Below are 12,786 nucleotides of genomic sequence, written 5' to 3' on the forward strand. Positions count from 1 at the left end.
TGGATTAGGAGTTGGATGAATGTTGGCTTGTCACGTAACCAAATTAAACAAAATTACACAAATGTTTTGAATGATCAGACAAACTGTATGTTTGAGTGTTGTAGCAGGATTAAGAAATGTATCCTGTTTATTTACAAAACATTATATTTTTGCTATTCTGTTAAAATACTTAAAACTATGTACAGGTGGTCTTCAAGATACGTGCGCTACCTCTTATAAGAGAATTCGGAGGAACGTGGTTTTCTTAAATTTCCAGGTGTCTGAGCCAATTGTACCTATGTGACGTATTTCAAAACATATATATTTTTTAAGGTATTTAAATTATTTTTAAAGTTACAAAACTGTAATCTTCAAACAGAACCATATCGAATTTTTCTTTTCAAACCATTTTAAAGAAAATTGCCCAACAATTTGTAGGTTTTGCCTGGAATCCGCGAATTCCACACATGCGGAATGTCAAAATACGCAGTTTCTTCTCGGTATACATGATTAGCGTATCTCGGGGACAACCTGCTTCCTACAAACGCCTGGCATAGTCGGCTGTCAAAACTGCGAAAGCAAATTGAAGACGGCGATGATTCATCTGGATGATTGTCTCAATTTCTAGATTATGAATTCTGCAATACAAATCCTTAAATTGTTTGTCAGACTCATTCCGAATAGTCCTTCCGTTAAACTATTTGGGGCGAGTTTGCTTAACCAGCCCAAGACGCATAATCAATGACGCCAATGGTTAAGCTTACCAAATTTCGTGAGATTGATTTCTCGGACTAAAAGTAACATATCCCACATTTTCCGTACAAGGCACTCCCTGGAGATGTGGTAGATATTGGTAACTGATTTTAATACCTTTGGAAGGAATCATTTCGTCTTCTACTTTGTTTTGTAAACGGGAGATCGATTGGCACACTACAACTTTATCCATCGCTAGCTCAGCATGGCTCATGCCAACATTTAACAGCCCCTAATGTTTAAGCCGACCGACTCAATGACACAAAAGAAACACCGGATGAACAATCTTATAGTGTTGTTGGTGTCATTGAGGTCCAACCTCATAATATAAACAAAATTAAAACAAAAAGCAAGCAAGCATCTGCTTGATAGCCCGGACGTACCTTAAGGGAGTTCAGATACGACGAGTCAAATGCTTGGCGAAACTCATCACGACACGCCAAGCCCTGTTCTCAACTAGCATGTTGGCTGTGTACTGCTTACGGAAATGGCTTCTCGAGTTACTGTTGCTGATGATGATTCCTCTCTTGCTCAGTTCCTTCACGACAAACTGTCGATGGGTCTTAGGGTCGCTTAGAACACCCAGACCGAAACTTTGTTGAACTCGTCATTCTGCGTTGATGTGTTACTTCTGAAGTAGTTTTAATGGAATTTAGGATAGCGTAGGTCATGGTTGGTCCATGCTCCGTATTGTTGATAAGCGTTTGAAAACAACAGATACCCGTGGAGCACATATTCACATCTTTCAGAAATGCTTTAGCCAGCCCAGGAAACTGGCTCACAAAAAACAGTGTTTTTCTAATGTGATCTCTTCACTGTAACCGCGTAACCGAGCTGAATTGTTTGAAAAATAGCAAAATCAGATTCAGTATGGAATCTGAGGACCAATAGAGCACGATAGAGAAAACCAGCCACTGACCCATCATTTCAAATTCATGCAAACAGTAGCTGGTTTTATAAAGGGAAGCTTTTTTGCGGAAATAGCTACGAGACTTTAACTTACGATTTTCAAAGATTCGTCTGATAGCTTCAAATACGAAAGCTTTTCCAGCGCTACAATATCGAAATAATCACCAAAACTTGCACAAAGGAAGCTTGGGAAAGTTCCTAAGCGTAGCATTGAAAAGCTTTCTGCCAGCTGTCAGGAACTTGCTAAGGAAAGTTGGCGAAATGCTTGAATAATTTCAAACAACTACTGATGGTTTAACTTAATGTACTTTCCAAATGTTTGAAGAGCTTAAAATAATTCTTTGGAAAACATTTGAAATCATGTTTAGAATCGGTGAATCCAAACAAGATTTCGTTCAGCAACAACAGTAGAAAATATCTCCTCAAGAAGGCTAGGATGATGCTCTAACGGTTCTTACGGATAAAAGACTTCGACGACTCATCATTGGTCTGGATATGATTTAGCTTTAAACGGAGCCGCCCTAGTCGTACTCGGAACACGGTTCAGAAGTGATGAAGTTGGCCAAGATATTCCATCCCAAGCAACGACGATTCTTCTGTAAAAAAGATGTTACATTTCCGAAATTAAAAACAAACACCAAGTACGAGTTGATTTCAGTGCCATTTTGGATCTTGTCTAGAATTGTGTTTTTTTTTTTATTTGATTGTGTTAGTTTATTTTTCCCATTATTTACAACAACAATGTCTCATAATTGAACAACGCGTTTTATCGGTGTGTTTTGTGTCTTGTTTTTTTTTTTTTTTTGTCAATTTTCTTGTCTGCCATCTGCAGTTTGCTGTTAGCTAAGCTAATAATACAATTTGCCTTTTTTCTCTTCTTGCTATATCCACCATTTTGCCTCTACTGTTGATGCAACTACAACACACAAGACTCTGATACTGAAGACTCCCGTCGGGTTGAGACCATCTAGTATGTCTATTGGTGGATAACTTAATGTAAACCAGGTCTGCCAGGTAACGTTGGTCGCTCGGTTAATGTCGTACAGCAGTACAGGGTCGGTGAGGCGTCGGTGAGCGCGCTGCGAGCGTGGAAAACAACGTCAGGCAACTGGGGGAATCGGGCTGCACCAGCAGGCCCATTCCTTCAGCTGCCCGCCAGCCTGCAACGTTATTTCCCGTCGCGAATTTGTACTCTCCCGAGCCCCGAGGACCCGCTCGAATTCAGGATGGTGCGGTCCAATAGTAGACCAGAGCTTGCTCCGGACATTGCAAGATCCAGTTCCAGCAGATTTTATGAGGGTAACCTAATGTACTTGGAAATTGGATGATTGGGAACCTAATTACATCAACGAAAGAATTTTGTTTTGTTCAAGCTGCCTAAGTGTCAAACTGTAGCTTCCTTCAAGCACGTTCAGGAGTAGTGGTAACAGAACAACAAAACGTATCTTTAAATGCATCACACAGCAACATCTGAGGACAGTGAACATTGAGGACTATATCTTATCCCTTTGCTTTGGTTGGGTTGTAGCCTAAGGATTACTTTGTTTCTTTCTATTTCATCTCTATATCCAAGGAAACATCAACAGGGAACAGGGTGTTCAGCTACACACACGCACACGTGAAACAGTGGAACCGGAAAAAGAGGAGGGTGCAGGTGAATGCGTGCAGATGGCAAGTCCACAGGTGGCGCTTACAGCTGTTCCGCCTTAACCTGCTGCTCGCTGCTACCGCTCGCTGCGGCGACACCGAAGCGGCCCCGTTTGCCCAGCCGCGGTCCGAACCACATGGCGCTGTTGGCACCCGTGCCACCGGCCCGCTTCACGACGCTCTGCTGCTGCTGCTGCTGGAGGTTGCGGGCCGCCTGCCAGTAACGTGCGGCCGCCATTGCCAGCTCCGATTTGCCCGAGCGGCCGACGCGCGGGAACGGCACCAGTCCCTGGCGCTTCATCTCCTTCATCGGGTAGTCTTCTGGCGGGAGAAAACAGAAAGGAAGGCAGCAGGATATGGTCACAGCTCCTAAAGGATGCACCGTGCACCGCTCTCTTACCATAGTCGTCGGCAGTCTCCAGCGGCAGCATGGCGGACGACTCCCAGTCGAGGTTCAGCTCCGGATCGCTGCGGCCGACGCGCGGAAACGCAAACAGTCCGACGGTGGGGCCCCGCTTGCTCACCCGTCCCACCGACTCAAACTCGGGCGCTACCGTGGGGAAAAAAACACACACAAGCGTACACAACATTCAGATTACATAATGGCGATAAAGGGGGGAAGGCGCCAGAGCGCCTTCGGCGATTGTACACGCTTTGCATGCGGAAAGTGCTAATTGATAACGACCGGTTACCGGCTTTGCTGCTCGGGGCTGGTTTGTTGTTCCCGTTGCTGCAGAACGCACTGTTCTGCCATCTTTCTGCCCGCGGCTGTGGCTTTGTACAGGCTCATTTGCCTAGCACCCTCAACGCCATTAGGCATCACATGCAACAGTCCTTCCTGTTGCCCGCCCATAACGGCCCGTTTGCAGCGGAATGTGTCGTAGAATTAATCTCGTATCATATCACTCCCATTGCCTACTCCTTCGTACACCCACCCTTGTCCCTAGGCCAAACCTGGAAGGCAAATCCGGGCCGTGGATTCACCGCGACGAGGTGCTTGCGGCAATAATCTTCGACTCTGCTGAAGCGTTCGTCACTTAAAGTTGATGTGCACAGCGAATGGATTCTAAAATGTGCCACAGAAACGCTCTAGCTGCTTTTCGTGCTCAATATTTGTACGAGATTTTCAATGTATCGGGTGTGAGGTTTAAACCCTAAATCTATTATCCTATGCCTTACATTCGCTTATGCAGTTTTATCACCTTGACTTTTAAAGCAAAACGGAAAATGTGCCAGAAAGTGTACCAGCTGTTTCAGATACGAGTGAAAATGTCAGTAGCATTTAATTGAAGGCATAAAAACTATATGTATTAATAGGAAATTATTCCATTTGCGGCTTTCTATGTTAGTTCTCAGAAAACTGGACGGTTTTATGCTCATGAATGTGTGGCGGCAATGCTAAGCTACTTTAACTGTGATTTTTATTCATATTTAATGGAACTGGTAGAAGCGGTTCCTATAATTAAATGTTTTACTGTTACCATAGGGTCAAAAACTTCGATCGTGAGAGATGTAATAATCTATAAATATATCTTCTTACTGAAAACTGATAGAAGGCCTACCAATCGGGACAAGCTATTATAGATCAACACCGCATCACCCTTGCAGTCATAATTTGAACACACCAAATATCTGTTTTAAATTATTCATGAAAAAACACACTATCTGAATTTTGTGAATTTTGTGGCACTTTACAATTGAGGAGGAGCATTGTTTTTGCATCCTTAATCACAATTATTATTAACGAATAATATTAATGTAATTTTAAAATTGTAGAGTTGCGTACAAGCAGTGTTGTATGCAAGAGAGAGAACAAACATAGAATGAGGGGAAGTGTGAGAACGTTGACTAAAAGAGAGGGAATTGTGGGAGAGAACATTGGTCACTGTTGGAAGTTATATAAAGAGAACGTTGGTGAGAATAGGCAGATGGTGAATAAACGGTGACGAGGAAACATCAACGATACCGTGTTTATCATTTAAAAGAGGAGGATTCTACAATTGGCGCAGCCGGTAAACGAAGCACAGAAAAGAGGAAATTTGAAACGAGAAAGGTGAGTCAAGAAATTTGAGTACAAGAAGAAAAAAAAAATGGTTCAATTAATCATGATAATTATTATAAAATAATTGTGAAATGTGCGAGTGATAAACATGATTATGGTAGCAAAGTGTGGTGAAACCGGTTATAATCCCGAACGAACAATGTGAAGTCCGTTATAAAACGTAAAAACGAATAAACGTGTGGTAGTAGTTAGCAAGCGAAACAGCCCAACTAACAAGAGAATAATAAAAGAGTGAGAATTTAAAAGCTAAAAAAAAAATAATAAAAATAATAATAAAAAAAAAAATTAAAGATAAACGAAGATGTGACAGGTTAAAACAAAAAGAGTCCGGATATACCGTAGCAAAAGTGGCTGAGACCGGTGTGGTACCGTAGCGCCCAGGAAAGAGTCCGGATATCCGTAGCAGAATTGTGAGACCGGTTCATTCCGTAGCACGTATTTGAGTCCGGCTATTCCATAGCATAAAAGAGTCTGGAAAATCCGTAGCATAGCGAGGAGGAGTCCGGTAGAACACCGCAGCACCAAGGGGTCCGGATATACCGTAGCAAAAGTGGCTGAGACCGGTGTGATACCGTAGCGCCCAAGAAAGAGTCCGGATATCCGTAGCAAAATTGTGAGACCGGTACATCCCGTAGCACGTATTTGAGTCCGGCTATTCCATAGCATAAAAGAGTCTGGAAAATCCGTAGCATAGCGAGGAGGAGTCCGGTAGAACACCGCAGCACCAAGGGGTCCGGATATACCGTAGCAAAAGTGGCTGAGACCGGTGTGATACCGTAGCGCCCAAGAAAGAGTCCGGATATCCGTAGCAAAATTGTGAGACCGGTACATCCCGTAGCACGTATTTGAGTCCGGTTATTCCATAGCATAAAGAGTCTGGAAAATCCGTAGCATAGCGAGACCGGTAGGATACCGCAGCGCAAAGAAAATTTGATAAAGCGAAAAGTAACCGAAACCAGTGCGGAACCGTAACATAAAAAAAAGGTATATAAAGCAAATGAAATTAAGGAAATTAGAAAAGATAAATAATGTGCGACATCAAAGTGTACAGAGTGGAATGAAATGAAAATGTTGCAAAAGAAAGGACAAATTCGAATAATGTAAATGGTCAAACAGAGCGTGTGGTCAAATTGTATTGCTAGAAGTTGGTTAAATAGTCTGTGCCTGAATAAACAAGTGGCAATCTAGACAACTGAGGCACGACAAATTTTTAGAAGACAAAAGAAAAAAAAATGAAAAGACATGTGTGGTCCGACGTGCATTCGCGGTGAGAGTGGGTAAATTTTAAGTTCTTTGGAACAGTAAGACAGCAGCTATTGTGTGACGGATTCGAACGAGGGGACAGCGTGTGTGTGTGATATAATAAACAAGTGACCATCTGGACAACTGAGGCACGACAGATTTTTTTAGAAGACAAAAGAAAAAAAATGAAAAGACATGTGTGGTCCGACGTGCATTCGCGGTGAGAGTAGGTAAATTTTAAGTTCTTTGGAACAGTAAGACAGCAGCTATTGTGTGACGGATTCGAACGAGGGGACAGCGTGTGTGTGTGTGATATAATAAACAAGTGACCATCTGGACAACTGAGGCACGACAGATTTTTTAGAAGACAAAAGAAAAAAATATGAAAAGACATGTGTGGTCCGACGTGCATTCGCGGTGAGAGTAGGTAAATTTTAAGTTCTTTGGAACAGTAAGACAGCAGCTATTGTGTGACGGATTCGAACGATGGGACAGTGTGTGTGTGTGTGTGTGTGAATGTGAGTCATAATAAACAAGTGACAATCAGTGACAATAGAACCAACGAATTTAGCGACGGTTGAGAACCCAAGGCGAATTGAGCCCAAGGCGGGGCAGTAGATTAATATTTTGTTGTTTACTTATTTTCTTTACTACATGTAGCAATTATTAGTAAATGAAATTTGAGTAAATATTATTCCACATAGGTTTTAAATTACATACAAGTGTGAGTGTAGGTGCATTTCATATTGATCAAGTTATTATGAAAGAGATAGAGCGAAGTTTATTGCGGAATATTATTGCTGGTTCAGTAGTGTATTTAGAGTATGGGAAATAATAACAGCAATAAATGTCATAAAATTAAAAAAAAAGGAAAATAAACAATTAATACAAATACTAATATTTATAATTAAAAAAAAAATTAATTACAGATGGATACTGAACATTGGCCTTTGCAGCCATTCAATGATATTGCGGATGCATCGGATCTACGTCGCGAGTGGGAAGAATGGCATAGAGCATTTGAACTGATTGTCACACTGAAGAAAATCGAAACACAAAGCGAGAAATTAGCATACATGCTGGCACGTGGAGGTCGGGGCTTGCAGCGGATATATTTCAACTTAGCAGCGGTGCCAGGAGAACAACATCCAAGGGCAGTTTCGATACCGTTTAAACAATTACCAGTACCGGAATACGACAATGCCATCAAACGACTGAACCACTTCTTTCTCGGGAAAAGAAATGAAAGGATAGAGTTAGAAGTGTTTCGGTCACTTAAGCAAGAGAATGAAGAGTCCGTTAATCAATATGTTCTGCGTCTTCGGGCACAAGCTTCTCGATGTGACTTTCAGGACCGAGTAACAAAAGAAATATTACATCAAATAACAATAGGAGCAAAGGACGAAAGAGTTCGGGACAAAGGCTTAGAAGACATAATGGAATTAGATGAGCTTATTAATTATGCAATTAACAGGGAAGTATTAATAAGCCAGAAAATGAAAATTAAAGACAAAGAAATTGAACCGTCAATTGCATACGTCAAACAACAACCAATGATAACAAAAAGAAAATGGCAAGATACTAGCTGCCACCGTTGTGGGTCATGGCGACATAACGGAAATTCTAATGAGTGTTATGCTAGAAAAGCTCGTTGTAATGCTTGCGGGCGCATAGGACATTTCGGTAGATGTTGCAAAACGGAAGGAGAAAATGTAACAAAGAATAGGTTTCAATGGAAAAAACCGAAAACAGAATCATCAGGACATATGCAGCGAAATCAAAGACGAAACTCAGATGCGGTAGACAACCTTAATGAGGTAATATAATAATAATGAGGGCTCGTAGAATCCTTGTAGATTTGACAATTAAAATAATTAATATTATTATAGCGATTAACGACATCACGGCTTTGGGAGAACGGTATGGTCACATGTACATTGGATCATGTTCCTGTTGAATTTTTAATAGATTCAGGTGCGTCTGTGAATACCGTTACGGAGGAAGTATGGAAAACATTACAAGAATTCAAAGCAGATATTCACGATATCACGTACGACTGTAACAAGAATATAACTGCGTATGCGAGCAAACAACCATAAAAATAATTCTTAAATTTAAATCATTAGTAACAGTTAACGAAAATAAGCCAACGGTATATGCGGAATTCTTTGTAGTGCAGAATAGCAACAAATCATTGTTAGGCAAAACTACTGCCGAGCAGTTAAAAGTGTTAAAAGTAGGTTTAGAGGTACAGAATTTAGAAGAAAAAATACAACCTTTTCCAAAATTTCCAAATATTCAGATCAGATTATCCATTAATAAGGCAATACCCCCAAAAAAAATATCGTATATTAGAGTTCCAATTGCGTTAGAAAAAAAAAGTAGACCGTAAAATTCAAAACATGCTTGATTTTGACATAATTGAACCAGTCTTAGGCCCTCCGGAATGGATATCCCCAATGGTAGTAGTACCAAAGGGAAAAGATGATATAAGAATTTGTATCAATATGAAATATCCAAACCAAGCTATCCAACGCGAACATTTTCCGTTACCAGTCATTGAAACATTGTTAAACAAGTTACGTGGATGCAAAATATTTTCTAAACTCGATATTACTTCGGCATATCACCACATTGAACTTCACCCAGACTCAAGAGTAGTTACCACTTTCATGACTAGCAAAGGGCTTATGCGTTTCAAGAGATTAATGTTTGGAATTAATTGTGCACCAGAAATATTCCAAAGAATTATGACTCAAATGTTAATAGGAATAGATGGAGTGGTAATTTACATTGACGATATAGTTGTAGCAGGTGAAAATAAAACAGAACATGATAAACGCTTAAGGCAAGTGTTAGGAGTCTTAAAACAAAATAACGCAACCTTGAATAAGGAGAAATGTGTAATTAGTGTTGACAGTTTAGAAATACTTGGGTACAAGATATGTTCGTCAGGAATTGCACCCGCTGAAGATAAAGTAGAAGCCATTAAGAATTTTAGAAAACCAGCAACAAGGGAGGAAGCTAGAAGTTTCTTAGGTTTGGTAAACTTTGTAGGGCAATTTATCCATCATCTATCGAGTAGGTCAGAACCTCTACGTAAGTTTATTAGAGGAGAAGTAGAGACATTTGGCAAAGAGCAGGAAACAGCTTTTGATGACCTGCGTACAGAGTTGTCCAACAATGTTCGTGAATTGGGGTTCTATAAGCCCGAGGATGAGACAGAATTATATGTTGACGCATCTCCATCGGGATTAGGAGCTGTTCTTACCCAGAGAGATAAGGAAGGAAAATCTCGCATTATAAGTTTCGCGTCAAAGGGTCTAACGAAAACAGAAAGAGTCTATCCTCAAACTCAAAGGGAAGCTTTAGCAGTTGTATGGGCAGTGGAAAAATTTTATCCATACTTGTTTGGGATAAAGTTTACAATTTTCACCGACCATAAGACGTTAGAATACATTTTTGAAGGAAAACACCAAAATGGTAAACGGGCATGTTCAAGAGCGGAAGGTTGGGCTTTGAGATTACAACCATACAACTTTGTAGTTAAATACATTCCCGGAAACTGTAATATTTCTGATAGTTTATCGAGATTGGGATCAAATTGGGATATCAACAAACCATTTGACGAAGCTTCAGAGCATTACGTCTATACTATTGACAATGAATACGAGGCGATAACATTAAGCGAAATCAGGTCAGAAACAGCACAAGATGAGACAATGAAGAAAGTTGTCAAAGCTATAGAAAATCAGACATGGGGCCCAAACTTGGCACATTATCAGGCGTTCAGCAAAGAACTAGGAATTATACAAGGTATGGTTGTGAGAGATGACAGGATAGTTTTACCAGGAAAGCTGAGACAAAAAGCATTACATATAGCTCATGCAGGACACCCAGGAGAGGTAACAATGAAAAGAAAATTACGAGAGAAAATGTGGTGGCCATTTATGGACAGGGAAATAGAGTCGTACGTCAAAACGTGTAGTGGATGTGCAGCAGTAAGGAAAATGGGCACAGCAGAACCAATGATACGGAAAGAAATGCCTGAACGACCATGGCAAGACATAGCAGTAGATTTTTTTACGGTAAAAGAATTTGGAACGTTCCTGGTACTAGCTGATTATTATAGTAGATTTTTAAAAATTGTGGAAATGAAAAACATTACAGCAAGTAAAACTATTGAAGCTATGGAAACGATATGCAAAGATCAAACATTCCCCGAATCGATCAGGTGTGACAATGGGCCTCCATTTAGTAGTGAAGAGTTTAGATCGTATTGCAAAACAAAAGATATAAAGATAGTACATTCAATTCCCTATTGGCCCCAAATGAACGGACTAGTAGAGCGAAATAATAGAGGAATACTAAGAACATTAAGAATTGCAAAAGCACAAAACAGTGATTGGCGTAAAGCTATTGAAGAGTATGAACATATGTACAATACTACACCACATTCCATAACAGGTAAAGCCCCCCTAGAATTATTAAATGGAAGGCCAGTTAAGGGACTATTACCATCATTAAAAACAGCAACAGATTGGAACCGCGACAAAGATGTGAAAGAGAGAGATGCGATACGGAAAATGAAAGGAAAAATCTATGCAGATGAGAAGAGACGATCCAAACCTTCTGACATTGAAGTAGGAGATATAGTTCAAATATGGAACTATCACCAAGGAAAGGCAGAGCCAAAATATGGAACTGAAAGATTTAGAGTCATAAAAAGGGTTGGAAACGATACTATAGTAGTAAGTAATGAAGGAGTTAAATATCGCCGGCCTGTTGCACACTTATATAAGATTCCCCTGGTAGAAGCGATAAAAACAAAGAATTCACAAAATAGTAAACAAAAAGATGGTAACCAAAGTGTAGGTAAACGTCCAATACGAGTTCGAAGAATTCCAAATAGGCTAAAGGATTAAGATAATAGTTTTTTTTTTCTCTCTCGTATATCAATGTAAATATTAAAATACAATGTAAGTTTTGTAGTACTTTTGAAATTGGATTAACTTCAGAGGAGAAAAAGGATGTAGAGTTGCGTACAAGCAGTGTTGTATGCAAGAGAGAGAACAAACATAGAATGAGGGGAAGTGTGAGAACGTTGACTAAAAGAGAGGAATTGTGGGAGAGAACATTGGTCACTGTTGGAAGTTATATAAAGAGAACGTTGGTGAGAATAGGCAGATGGTGAATAAACGGTGACGAGGAAACATCAACGATACCGTGTTTATCATTTAAAAGAGGAGGATTCTACAAAAATGGTATCAATCATGCGAGAATTTCGAAGATTTGAACCATGGCCGGTTAGATTGCGTGCTTCGTACGCTAACAATGAGACTAAAGCTGCCGCTCCGTTTCAACCCGTTAGTGCTCAATCAAGTGCTCCCGGACTAGCCGTTATGAATTCGGTTAGTAACGTTCGAACTAAAATCAATCAGTTTCTACGAGTCGATAGCGAACGAACTGCAACTACAATCGACTTGCATAGCATCTAATCTAAAAAAAAAACAGGTTTTTCCATTTTCACACTTTCCTTTTTAATCGACACAGCCCCCAGACTGCCGTCCCAAATTCGATTACCATTACTCCTGTGCCCGCTCATAATTTGTTTTCTTTTTATTATCACCCCACCTTCCACCCGACGACACACACCCACACGAAGATCCCAAGATCTTCGAAAAGCCATACTTTATCGGGCCGAAGATAAACCGTGTAACCGGCAGCTCCGGCAGCCCGCGCAAAAACGCAGGCACGTTGGGCAAACAGTCGTTAAGCTGGCGCTGGTGCAGCGCCGGCCAGTCCTTGGCCTCCCCTCAAACTACTACTTACCTTCCGCGCCGGCAAGATGTACGGTGACACCCAGCAGTACCAGCGCGAGCGCTACACACACCGGCGGTTTCGCTTGCGAGCCGGCCAACATTATCGCGGACAAGAGATCGGAGCGTGCACGACCTGTGCCACCGGCAAGCAACGGAGCAAAAACCTGCACAACTGCACTGTTAACACACACTAACTCACACACACACACGCTCGTTGGAATTTCGTGAGATTGGAGATTTCGGGTGAGTTTTCCGTTGGCAGCAAAGCTGGCGTTTAGTAGGCGATGATCGAGCAGCGGGTTGAATGATGCGGGTATGGGTGTCCTTACCGGAACGATCCTCCTGCTGCACTGGCTGGCTGCGGTTCGTGCT

At 41.0% G+C, this 12,786-nt stretch overlaps 1 protein-coding gene and 1 long non-coding RNA gene across 3 annotated transcripts; one reads left to right on the plus strand and one right to left on the minus strand.

Moving 5' to 3' along the window:
* Window positions 1–2,322: 2,322 nt before the first annotated feature.
* Window positions 2,323–12,786, minus strand: LOC121589447 (cardio acceleratory peptide 2b). Of its 2 annotated transcripts, none has more exons than XM_041908398.1 (3): window positions 12,425–12,786; window positions 3,689–3,838; window positions 2,323–3,606 (listed from the first exon to the last, which is right to left on the minus strand). In XM_041908398.1, the coding sequence occupies exons 1-3, from the start codon at window positions 12,513–12,515 to the stop codon at window positions 3,332–3,334; spliced, it is 516 nt and encodes a 171-aa protein (XP_041764332.1). In that variant the 5' UTR covers window positions 12,516–12,786; the 3' UTR covers window positions 2,323–3,331. The 2 variants fall into 2 exon arrangements, with proteins under 2 accessions (XP_041764332.1, XP_041764325.1); XM_041908391.1 differs by having other exon boundaries at window positions 2,323–3,609.
* On the plus strand, window positions 5,007–7,826 carry LOC121589461. The gene is made up of 2 exons (XR_006004313.1): window positions 5,007–5,341; window positions 7,522–7,826. It is a non-coding gene; the product is annotated as an uncharacterized LOC121589461 (long non-coding RNA).

The sequence above is a fragment of the Anopheles merus genome, chromosome X (genome assembly GCF_017562075.2).
Source record: "Anopheles merus strain MAF chromosome X, AmerM5.1, whole genome shotgun sequence".
In the NCBI taxonomy this organism is placed as follows: domain Eukaryota; kingdom Metazoa; phylum Arthropoda; class Insecta; order Diptera; family Culicidae; genus Anopheles; species Anopheles merus.